General features: G+C 40.8%; 1 protein-coding gene across 1 annotated transcript; it reads right to left on the reverse strand.

Moving 5' to 3' along the window:
• Positions 1 to 7,877: 7,877 nt before the first annotated feature.
• On the reverse strand, positions 7,878 to 12,671 carry LOC126354466 (pupal cuticle protein G1A-like). The gene is made up of 2 exons (XM_050004165.1): positions 12,547 to 12,671; positions 7,878 to 8,241 (listed from the first exon to the last, which is right to left on the reverse strand). The coding sequence occupies exons 1-2, from the start codon at positions 12,556 to 12,558 to the stop codon at positions 7,996 to 7,998; spliced, it is 258 nt and encodes an 85-aa protein (XP_049860122.1). The 5' UTR covers positions 12,559 to 12,671; the 3' UTR covers positions 7,878 to 7,995.
• Between the last annotated feature and the right edge of the window lie 272 nt (positions 12,672 to 12,943).

Below are 12,943 nucleotides of genomic sequence, written 5' to 3' on the forward strand. Positions count from 1 at the left end.
GTGGATGTGCACTCTCTCTGTTATGTGCATACTCCTGAATTAGATCAGTATTATTAATGGCAGACGAAACGCTATCTGTGTTGACTCTGTAGCATTATGACAGTTTCTTCTAACATGCACTGGAAGCTTAGCCTTGAGTATTATTATGACATTCCTATGAGAGATAACCTCATCCCAGTATTTTGTTTTATTTAAAGTTAATTCAAGCAAGAGCACTGATCACCTTGCTGTTTAATGTCCTAACTCACAAATAATCACGTGCATCGTTTTATAAGAACCTTTAGAAATACTTCCTGAGACCATCCTAATTTTTGCTGCATGTCATAGGATTGAAAACGTCGTTTCTTAGCCTTTCTAGGACACCTGAAGACCAGTCCTTCTGAGGAAAAAGTCGATCGTATTTGTTGTAAAGATGACATTGTTCCAAAGCTTCTGTGGCCCTTAATACCACTTCTACCTGGATGACTTCGCTGACAAAACAAATGCATTTTTGTTCGTTCCAGGAAGCTGGACATGTGCCACAAGAAGAAGTAGAATACAACAGGGTAAATTGATTTTTCATCAGTTATGAATATGTTAAATTCCTACACCTTACAATGTTCTCCACCAATAAAAAATGTACTAGTATGGGTTGTGTACCGAATCTATACACTACATTAGTGGCTATGACGAGTCGTGTTCTCTCTGTTTTCTCGATCCACCACGTGGTACTCATGCGCAACTCAAGCCGTTCTTCGCGCTGCACACATCAATCGATGACTAATCTACCGATTGTAACTTGTTATTAGTTTTACGCGCATCATGCTAAATATAGTAACTTCTTTTACAACTGAATTATCCATGTACTTAGTTCTGTCTTTCTGGACGTCTTGATAACTTTTAAGCTGTACGTCCTTATTAAAGTCGTCATGGTCTTACTTTAAATCTTGAATTTTGTTGTTCGCCATCTCACCAATACGCCTATCCGTGTCTTCTTGGCACGATGTAAACTTCGCATATATGTGCTCGAGGATTTTACATTATTTATCAAATGGTTCAAATGGCTCTGAGCACTATGGGACTCAACTGCTGTGGTCATCAGTCCCCTAGAACTTAGAACTACTTAAACCTAACTAACCTAAGGACATCACACACATCCATGCCCGAGGCAGGATTCGAACCCGCGACCGTAGATTATTTATCCGCAGTATATTTTTGGTAAATGAATAGTTGCTACTTTTCGTTGAGTGATAAAGTGTTCTTGTTCATCTGCTAATTGTTTAATTCTTTCAGACAGTTATTTATGGGTAACATGTTACTTTCCACATTTTCTCTAAAGCGTTTTTTTTCCAGTACTCGTAACAGCAGAATGCAGTTTGGTATGAGAGGAAGAAAACTCCTCTTGATTGGATTATGGTTTGGTCTCATTGTCAGGAAGTATTCCTTGGTTTGTGACAGTAATCGTTTTCGACTCAGTGACTTATTGAACTATTGTTTTAGTTTCTTATGAAATTTTACTACTTCCGTCATAATGAGTATTTGATTCCATAACTTTTGTAAGAACAAAACCACCTATTTGGTTAACAGATTAGCAGGTGCAGCGTTTTCAGAAGAACCTGAAGCAGATTGCTCTTCCAATGTTTAGCATCGATCAGTTCTGCTATCAGAATGTCAATCATTATCTGCACTGACGTCATCAGCAAGCTGATTATTTTCAACTTCAATCAGCTGTGCATCTCTGTCCCCAGCATTTCGCTTTGCACAAGATCGAGTATTAAGAGAAATTTTTGATATTATAATAGTTTAGCCCACATACCCAGACCGACTTACGATACTAACTTTTGTAACTCTAAGTTAAGTTTCAAATCAGGAAGCAGTCTGCAGCAACGACATCAGAGCTTGCACAACACAAACTTGCATCTATTGAAGCTACACTCCGTGTGAATATAGTTATTTCAGTAAATGAGAGATTGAACTGCATAAGCCAAAACATGAGATTTTGAATGAAAAGGCATTTCTGTTTTCTTTGCTGCAAAGAGCGCTAAAAACTCATTCGAACATGTGCGTAAGTACGGATTAGTGTACGGAACAGACTGACTCTCTTGTCGAGGTCCCTCTTCACAAGTCGTCGTAATTTTTGTACAGCCTTTATTTATGCGTCTGGCTTCCATTTTCCTTGTACTCTTCTTGTATCGGACACAGTTTCTTATGTGTGCGTAGCAATCATTATTTATCAAACAGAAATACAATAAATTAGTAGTACGAATAAATACAGTAATACAGTATGTGTAAATATACACGAATCATTTCCTACAAAACTGTAGTACTTAGAACTTTCGAAAATAAATGATAAATACGTTTTAAAACAAAAACTGAGCGCCATCATGATAATTTTTAGATATTTGCGTTGATTTTCACGTTTTTTATGTGATATCTTTCGGGTTTTAGCGTCAGCTGCGACGAACTCCTACTGCTTTCGGTTTTTATGTGTTGGACAATGCAGAATTCATAGCCTCATCTCATCAAGGATAAGAAAGGAATTGGTCATATCTGTACTGTAGTGTGTGACTGGTAGTTAACAGTCGCTGTCGATAGGCGGCTCACAAAATCTAAGAAGCCTTAGGTTACGATTTTTTCGAACTGGCAACATGGAGCAGAGCATCTAAGCTGTCTCACAAAAACCTATTTTCATAATTATTCCTCCAAACCATTAAAATGCGTTGAAACTACTAATGTCGTTCAGTCGATCGTCATTTTAGAGGAAACAAGTGACGGATAATGGAACAGCGTTATTGAAAATATTCAGCACATTAAATGCAGTAGTGAGACGGGTTTTCCCGATACATGTGTCAAAGATCTATGAAAATTCCAAATTTATGACGTTTTTCAATGCACGAGCAGGAGATGTGGCAGAATTAAAATCTTGATTACAGAGAGATGGCTGCAAATTGTTTTACCATGATAATCAAGTGATGGCAACTACATTTTTGTCATTATTTATGGAAGAGGTAAAAACTGGTAAATAATTTTCAGTTTTACTGGATGAAACTTGTGACACTCATTAAGAGAGCAGTCTCTGTTTCTTTCAGGGTCGTCTCTGAAGAACTAACAGTGAATATTGAGTCAGATTTTGACCTACTCACAACAACTTTTCATAAACCTTGTCTGCTCTCGTCAGAGACATTATAGGAGAGCTTGCTGAAAAGTAATGCCTCCGAATTTTTCATGGAAAATTCATAAAACTTTTTTAATAAAACAGACTTTATTATCGCTCTGCATCCCTCATGCCTGCATATTTATTTCTCAACGTAGTCACCCAGGCGGCGACCACATTTCTCCCAACGAGGGATCAATTTGTCCATATCGTCTTTGTAGAATGTCTGACATTGTTAACGTATCTACGAGCTCATCTCTGCTTCTACCACTCCATCACTGTCAAAGTGGAGTCCTCGCATATGTTCTTCAAGTCTTGGACACAGACGAAAATCGTAAGGGGCCAAATAGGGAGTGTGTGGAGCATGATCTATGACTGTGAATCCGAGGCATAGGACTGTCGAAACGCTCGTGTGTGGTCAGGCATTGTCATGCTGAATGAGACGGTGCTTCATGTATAGACGAACTCTTGGAATTCGAAACTCGATTACAACACACCATGTCTCACGTATCGATATAGTTGCGTTACACACCTCCACGTTAGAAGCTACAATTCGGATCCCTTTGGCGGCAGACAGCTGCAAATATGCAGACATGAAGAATAAAGACGTAGACTGTTAATTACGTTTGTTTTATTTTAAATGTTATAAGAGTTTTCACGTACGAAATTCGGAGGCATTACTCTTCAACACTCCCTTGTAGTTTCGGACAAGTTATCACTCTCAAAACTCAGGTGACATTATTACGACAAGGCATGAAATGTTTCTAGAAATGTCTCAGGATTTCAGTCACGGATACGCAAGGAAGAGCTGAGAGAGTTTTGCAATGTAATACTCATAATCTTAAATTCATCTTAGAGGATGAAATTGAATTGCCAGCAAGAAAGTTTATTGGAATAACTAAACATTTAATAAACTTTATTCGGAGCTCACCAAAGCGCTCCACTTAGCTCAGAGGGTTGCAGTTTGAAATCGTGAAAGAAACTGAAAAAAGTTTACCTCTTCAATCAGCCCACTGTCCAACAATTACAAATTCTCTTGAATTGTGATTTACACTTTGTGTTTATATTTATACATACTTTCGTTTTACTGATAGGTAGCACCTATGAAGGACCCGAGGGTAAATTATAAACAAGTGATTCAAGGAAATTTAAAGTACAGTACTGACCAAAGCATCAGAATTTTCAATTTATTTACGAAGGTTCTAGTGCTATTTTTATTGTACAATGCTTGTTGAAGTTTCCAACTTGCAAAAATCTTAGACACTAAATTAGATAAGTCTATCTGTCTTCCAACCATCTGAAAAAGGTTGCCGATATTTTAACTGGATTTCATGATTTTAAATTAGAGGACATTTTGCGAACGAGAGTTCAAACTGTTGCTAATTTTTATTTCAACATACTTGAACTTCCTAATCAGTAGAGAACTCCAAAAAGTCTCACTTAAAATATTAAAGAAAATTTTAAATTTAAAATTGCCACAAGAATGTTTACTGAAATTTTCCACCAAATGATTGCTCCACTCAAAAATCGACAAGACAATCACTCCGTGAAAGTTTAAACCGTTGGAAAAATTTGCTGTTGGCCGTCCTACAGACGTCAGTTCAACTGAAAAATTAAAAAAAATGATTTAAATGGGAAGAGTTTGGCATACTTTAGAGATGTGTTTTTGCAAGTTTTACAAGACGGAATGAGCAGTCGAAAATCTCGTGTGAAGGTGTGGAATATTTAAAAAAAATATGAATTGACAGGAGTATGTGCACTTTGTTCTGTTGCCTATTTTTATGGATCGTACTGTTCTAATGAACGAAGTCAGTCTTTCTTACGTCTATTCAAAATTTAACTAATGTGAGATGGCTGAATGACATCTCTTTTCTGAATGTCTACCGTGACAGTACCGATACACTAGATTTAGATAATTTGTTGCACACATTTAATTCTTGATACTGCGATGCACACTTTTTGCATTGTGCTAGTGACTTTTGAGTTGCGCTTGGTTAAATAAATAATGCTTTAAGAATTAGGATGAATTTCATTCTAGTTTTTGTACCTAAAATTCTACTTTTTATGAGTCTGCGTTCTATTTACAATATCTTGACGCGGTGCATAAAGAACTTCAATTTTAACAACTATGAGGTCGTGTATTTCCGTTTTATGAAACAATTTTGATAATGTGTCGGTTCCAGATGAGTTTATACGTTCTTCGAAGTTGGCATTTCTTTGTCTCTTAGCTTCCTGAATTAGTGTCACAGTTTCAGTATTCTCACCCAGAGTTTGTCTACTTGGCACTTAGCCTAGTCATTTCTATCTAGTCATTTCCAGTGTAGTCCTGAGATGAAATTAGGGATCTAAGTTTTGCCAGTATTACATGAAGTTTCTCTACAGAGTGAATTACTTTTGGTCTGTTATTGGAGAGGATTGCTATGTCATCAGAAAAATAGTAGGCGATGAAGGTAAAATTTATTTGGCTCCTCCTGTCAAAATTTAGAGTTCTTTTTACTTGCCATATCCTGAAAACATTATATTGCCTAAGCTGAACAGTAGGGCGATAATCCATATCCTTGTCTGCGCCGTGTTTAAATTTCGTACGGTTCAGAAAATTCTCTCAGAAATTTGACTTACATGTTGTAGACTTTCTCAGTTGCTTAAGACAGTTCGTTTGTGTCTGCCGGAATACATGCCTCATATTGAAATCAAGAAATATGATTACATTTGTAACGTTTAACGAACGTGGAGGATGGTTTTAAAGTGAAAGTTTTTCCTGTACAAGATCTCTATCTTCGAAATTCTTTCTGATACTTTTTAATTAAGTGGTCTCTTCCTTTTCCCAATCTATTAAATAGGATTTTATAAATAACTTTAAAATAGTTTAAATTTGTCCCCCTTCTCATAAATATTTTCTTACGCAAGACAATAGAGTATATTTATCTACAAATTCAAAACATATTTACAATACACATACACAAGACTTGATCAAATTGATTTTGAGCTGCAAAATTCAGTAGTTTTGATTGCTGGAATATTCACTGAAACCATATCCTCCAGCGTCCAAACTTCAGCCAGCTTCAAGCTGACCAAGAGGTATTCAGTGTCTTGAAATTCTCCACATTTGCAGATTACATCTCCAGCACTGGAGCTCCACCGCTTCAAGTTTCACAAGTTTCAAGTTTTTTTTCCCCACCACGTCACTCTCAGTCTGTTAAAAGTCTCCCATATCCGGTAGGGCTGTTGGAAACCCACGGTGGACTCTTCCTTTGGGTTTTATTTATAACTTCTATTTGCCTTGTTTGACACTGTTTTATTCGGCGAGCGGAATCCGTTGATGTAATAGCTACGGTTGTTCAAAGAAAGCTCTTTTTCGGCTTCAGCCGAGCGCGTGATGTTTCTCTTCCAAACATGGAATGACTGAAATCAGATTTTTTCTCCTCAACCTCTGTGACTGTTCTTCGTCTGATATCCGGGGTTGCTATGCCTGTACGATGGCATATCGTCAACTGGAGTTGGTCGTAGTCAACCACTTTATAATGCACCCTGTCTTCCTTATGAAGTGGGTGAATTAAAAGACTTTTATTCCTTGGGAATTTTGTCGTAACTGTCAATGTTCTGTAATATCTGGACGAGTTTACTGTCATCTATTAAAAAAAAAAAAAACGGCTCTGAGCACTATGGGACTTACCTTCTGAGGTCATCAGTCCCCTAGAAGTTAGAACTACTTGAACCTAACTAACATAAGGACATCACACACATCCATGCCCAAGGCAGGATTAGAACCTGTGACCGTAGCGGTCGCGCATTTCCAGACTGAAGCGCCTAAAACCGCTCGGCCGCTCTGGCCGGCATCTATTTTCGAAAGTGACGTATAATTTGTACGATTTCTTTCCTTGTGGACTTGCTGAGTCCAGATTTGTGGAAAGTTTCTCAAAACTGGATTGGTCTTTAGGACAACCGCAATTTTTTTATTATGGTCTGCTAGAAATTTGTAGTTTTCCTTGTTATTTGTTTCTAGTATTCCGTCTGAATGTCTGTAGCACAATCCGAGAGACTTTTTTAACTCATCATTAATTTCCGACGATCTGTAGAACTGGTATTTGTGTTTTTCTTTTCTGCTGTGATCATGTGATGATTTTCGTTTTTTTTTTTTTTTAATTTGAGGTATTCTTACCAAATGGTTTCTGATTTGTGAGACTTGTATAGTTAGAAGTCTACGATCTACCAATCTGTCGCAGGAATTACTCCACCATCTGTGTTTTATTTTTCTTCATGATGTTTCAGCTGTTTGAGACACCTGACAGATTGAATTTTTGTAGTCGTTCTAACTAGGTATCTTGTATGAATGTAAATTTGCGAGGAAAGAATATGAATTTAGTTTTAGTATTTAGGGATCCGTCTTTTGTGTTCTAGCTGCTTGCAGTTTGATGTTGTTGACCTGAAACTTTTGCTTTTGCTAGAGACAGATGGTGATCCGAATCTATAATCGACGTTTCGATTTAAACATTGACAATTTTCTTTGGTACTGCCTAATGGTTACCAGGATATGAATTTGAAAGTATTCTTCGCGTTGGCTGGGTGATACCCAAGTATTTTTCTCTCGAAGAGTGTCTGGAAGAGATTTTAGCCTAAAAATTTGACAAAATTCAATGACCTTTCTTCCATTTCTGTTTTATCTTACATTCGCTTGCTACACCAATGTAAAAAAAAAAAAAAAATTGGGTGAGGTAAAACATCTGACAAATTTTGAAGCTGAATCTTGTTTTTCAGCTGTTTATTTGCAGTTGGCGGCTATCTACATTTGTACACTGGTGTGGGTGCAGCAGGCGGCGTGGCGCTGGGAGGCCGTGGTGCTCGTGGTGTGGTGTGGCGCACCCTCAAAGCACGAAGGCGGCGGCGGGCGCGTGGACGGCGGCCGGCAGGGCGTAGGCGGCGGCGACGAGCGGCGCGTGGAAGTTCTGCGCCACCACCTGAGAGCTGTGCGCCGTCACCACGGCGGGGGCGGCGTAGGCCACGGGGGCGGCCGCGTAGGCCACGGGGGCGGCCGCCAGCAGGCCGGGCGACGCCCTGGGGGCGGGGGCCGCCTGCACGGCGCACAGCGCCACTGCCACCAGCACGATGCTCTGAGAACAAGCGAGGGCGCGGCTGTCAACACACCTGCTGTGCCAGTGCGCCAGCGAGGGGCGGAAACACACTGGACAAACAATTAGCCGCCCTCAAGAGACACCAAGCTAATATTGTTTAAGGGGGGTAGGACGTCGAACGGGAGGACTTGGCGGAGGAGAGACACCATATGAATTTTTAATTTCCACTGTCTATAATTTTAAAGGCAAATTCATAAAACTTTGTCAGAATGACCAGAAAGGATTCAGGATTTGCATTTATAGTGGTGGAAGATCAAAAATATAAGAAATATATATTTTTTTACATTTGTGTTTCACCATTTTTTCACTTACCATAGGCTGCATTTGTTGCTATAGGTACACTTTTCTTCAAAAGTAAGGGAGATTCTTCGATGAATTTTGCACAGCATACAAACCATACTTACAGGTGTATGAAACTCTAGAATTTTCCAAATCTATTAAAAACTGTCGTAAAAATTGAGGTAATTAATTATAAAATTTTAGTTTTTTGTAACATGAAGTTTAAAATGTAACAGCACATTCAGTTTTTCATAAATTAATTAATTTCTAGAGTTTCATACACCTGTAAGTATGGTTTGCGTGCTGTGCAAAATTCATAGAAGAATCTCTCTTACTTATGAAGGAATGTGTACCTATAGCAACAAACGCAGCCAATAGAAGTGAAAAATGATGAACTTTCACATGTAAAATTTTTTTTTTTTTTTTAATTCCACTGGTATGATTGTGAATACTGAATCCTTCCTGGTCATGCTCACGAAGTTTTATGAATTTATTCGTAAAAGTATAGACAGTGGAAATTAAAATGTCCTGTGGTGTCTCTCCTGCTCGAAGACGGCCCGTTTGACGTCCTACCACCCTTAAGATAGCTAGTCTTCCTGATGCTGAGGAGCAGGACCCAAAAGTTCTTCATGTGTACCGTATACTACTGAAAACACTGATTATTGGACCTTCTAAAGCTACCACTTTACTGGGGTTGTTAATTGTTACGTTGTAGCTACTGTTCTTAATAGACCCAAACACTTTCTGTGGGATTCTGATCTGGTGATTTAGCAGACCAGTCGACATACGACAGGGAGTCTGAGCGTTCTACAGTATCGTATGGTTGCAGCTTTATGAGCACAGAATTTTCTACACTGATGGGTCACGGTAGAGTGACCAGCTGTGAAAAGCATTAATGATCACCTTATGTAGCGCGGACCGCTGAGAGACTTGCAGGAAGAGACCAATGAGGGCCTGGAAGGTACCGACAGGGAGCCATGACGGGTGTAATACAACGGCCACCTGGACCAGCTTTCTCGATTGAGGATCCATGGCGCAAACAGCACGATTGAAGTGGTCCCACAGATTCTAGATTAGATTTAAATCTGAGGCGTTTGGTGGCCAGGGAAGTATCGTAAAAATATCCTAATTTCATCCTGCTGGTCTTCGAACACACGTATACTAGGAGCTGTGTGACAAGTTCTTTTGTCCTTCTCGTTGATGCCATCGTGCTGGGGAAACACAAGCTGCATTTAGGGATGGACGTAGTCCCCAAGTTGGATGCATGGTAGTGGTGATCCTTAGTGCCTGTGAGAAAGAGGAGTTCACCCAGGGCATGCCCTCCAGACCCAGACCCTTTCAACGGTTGTCTTTACTTCCAGGCGTTTCACGCCGTGCACGACAGACGACCATCTTTCCAAACGAGCATAAAACATGATTCATCTGAAAAGGTGATCTGTCGCGTCCCGTTGCGGTATTGGTGTGCAAATTCCAGCTTTCACCACCGACGAATAGCAGTCAGCATGGGTACATGAACCAGGTGCCTACTGCGTAGGCCCACACGCAGCAAAGTCCGGTTCGTCGAACGATCGTTGAGGATAAAATGTTGGTAGCCCCTTGGTTCATCTGGGCAGTCAGCTGATCAACAGTTGTACGTCTATTCACCCATACACATCTGAACAGCAGTTGCTCAGCTGCTCACCCCTGTCATGTACGGCCCGTGATACACCCCCCACCCCCCGTCCCTCGCCCTCTCTGCAAATGCTGGCACCTGTCGTCTGTGAGTCGTTGGCGTCGAGTAGATTAACTTGACTGGATCAGGTATCTGGTGTGACGCGAGTATTTATAGGGCATAATTCATGAAAATTTGTTGAAATAAAAATAGTAGTTCATGTTCACGGTAATATGAATGGTCAGGCCCAAGTCATGGGCCCCGAAACATACAGAATCACCTACGGCCTGATCCGGACAGTCCACATTTCGGTTCACTCGACACCTTGCACTATTTTAAAGATGGAAAACTTGGGACTCATCGGACCAAATTACACGTATGCTTTCAGATAGTATCTCTCTTGACGTTGCCCTTCGAAGCTCTCTGGCCTTTTCATATGTTCTCGACTCTAAATATCTATTGTTCTTCGCTACGTTTGCTCAGAAACTGATTCAGACGGACATGAATTCTCTGTTAGTCGATACGAATGTCTCTGTTTTATAGCCGGTTGTTCACAGAAAAAGCGTGACACTTGGCTCTGGGTCCTGTCAGTTACTACCCTATTACAAACACAGAACGTACGACATTTCTGGGATTGCTATTTCATTCCTAGTAGACTCTATAGCTATACCGAGTTGATTCACAAGTCCTGACAAACATGCCAATGCTCACCCTCTCCCCCCATCCATTCCACCACCCCATAAAAGTATTTTTCTGCAACGTTTTCTAAGCAGATGTAGAGAATTTTATAATTTTGATAGTAGAGTCATTAAAATTTGCATTGTTGAGGTACGATTATATTACTTAAATGAACTTCGTTGGCAAAAATATTGCACACAACATATTAAATATATGAATGTAGTATATAAATCACAAATTTTGCAAGCTTACAGTAAAACCAAAATCATATTATTTATGGTAGCTACTTCACATTTGTTTTGGTATGATGTATAATAAAAAGCTTATGTTATTTTCTACTCAAAAAATTTTAATTGCAAGTAAAAAGCGTTATAGTTAAAAGTTCAGAAAAATTCTCATAACAGGAATTTTCTTATTATTAGAATTTAATTTCCATTTCCCTTCTTTGTAGGAATCTAAGTCATTGATTATGACATTAAAGACGGTTTTAGGAGCTGTGTTGTACTTTGACGACAAGACAACGAATTTGTAAGTCTACCTTTACCCACACTCGACCTTAAATGAGTCTTTTGTCATCTTTAATTTTCATAAACTGCCTTTACAGGATTCATAACTATCCTCTAAACTATTTCGATGTTTGCATCAACATCGTTTGACCTAGACTTGAAAAAAGACCTTCAGAATGTTCAAATATGCAGCCGTGTCAGTAATGTTCATCAGTTCTTTCACCTAGAATTTCAAAGCTGTTTCATTAACTAGCCCCACCGTATCGATATCTCTGTTTTATCTACCATCAAAATCACCTGCATATTTTCCAAGAGATTGCATTTAAGAAGTTTCCTAACAGGGAATTAAAGCATGAGGAAATGCTGTAATACATGTGCGATCTGTTTTCCATTTCACTTACTATTCTATCAAACACTCTTGCTCCAGTCATTATCTGGCAGAAAACGACAAGAAAACGGAAGCCTTCTCTCAAGCAGTATATTTGTCTTAGCACTCGCTCGACGACCTTTAAAACAGAAAGAACTCGATTTTTGAAGCTAAGTGAGTCTTTCTAGGCAGCAGCGATGTGAACCAGACACACTTTTTGCCGCATTAGTCGTGTTTGCGATACAGGGCCGCTCGGTACTAGTAGTTTCTTGGCGACGCCACTTGAAAGAAATTATACTTGAGATTGTGAAAAACGCGTGCGTTACAGTCACAAGTGGAGAGAGAGGTTTTTCCCTCTGCTTTGTTGGCTGCTGTATTCTGGTCAGTTTTGCGCCCCATCTCTGCCTGCGTCCTCGGTCAGCCCTCCTGTACGGTGGGAGGATGACGGTTCAATCCCGCGTCCGACCATACTAATTTAGGTTTCCCGTGATTTCCCTAAATCACTCGAGGCAAATGCCGGGATGGTTCCTTTGAAAGGGCACGGCCGACTTCCTTCCCCGTCCTTCCCTAATCCGGTGAGATCGACGACCTCGCTGTCTGGTCTCCTTCCCCCCCTCCCCCCTCCCAAAAAAAACCTCCTGTACGGCCCTGTAGAGTGCAACAACCTTTTGTTTCGCAAATTACTTTATTTCACAGTGATACTGAAAGTGCGAGGGCGAGAAACAGCTGTGTGAAACATGCGGCCTATCGTCGCGGTCCGCTCGCGTTACCCGACGAGCGGCTGCAGCTCGGCGTGCACTTACCAGCTTGTACATGTCTGCGATGCTCGTCGGAGGCGGAGTGCCCCGGGCTACGGCCGGCGGGTTCTTATAGCGGACGCGCTCGCGGAAGCGCAGCGCCCAACACGCGCGCGCCGCCAGCCATCGCCGGACAACAGGTAGTCCGGGGCAGCGCGGCGTTACGCAAGGCCCGGCGTGTGACGGGCGTAACAATGGGCAGAGCACAGCGTCCAGCGCTGGACGACCGCCTGTCGGCCGTTGCGTAACAGACAGCGGCCCGCTGGTCAGCCAGCGACACCTGGCAGGGCGCCCACTGTCACACGGGGGTCGCAGGGGAGCATCGCGTATCAGACTCGATACCTGAAGCGGAGTGGAAACTCGGGAAAACTGGCCAGCTTCGAATACATTGCGTGGTGGCTGT

The sequence above is a fragment of the Schistocerca gregaria genome, chromosome 3 (assembly GCF_023897955.1).
Source record: "Schistocerca gregaria isolate iqSchGreg1 chromosome 3, iqSchGreg1.2, whole genome shotgun sequence".
NCBI classification, from domain to species: Eukaryota; Metazoa; Arthropoda; class Insecta; order Orthoptera; family Acrididae; genus Schistocerca; species Schistocerca gregaria.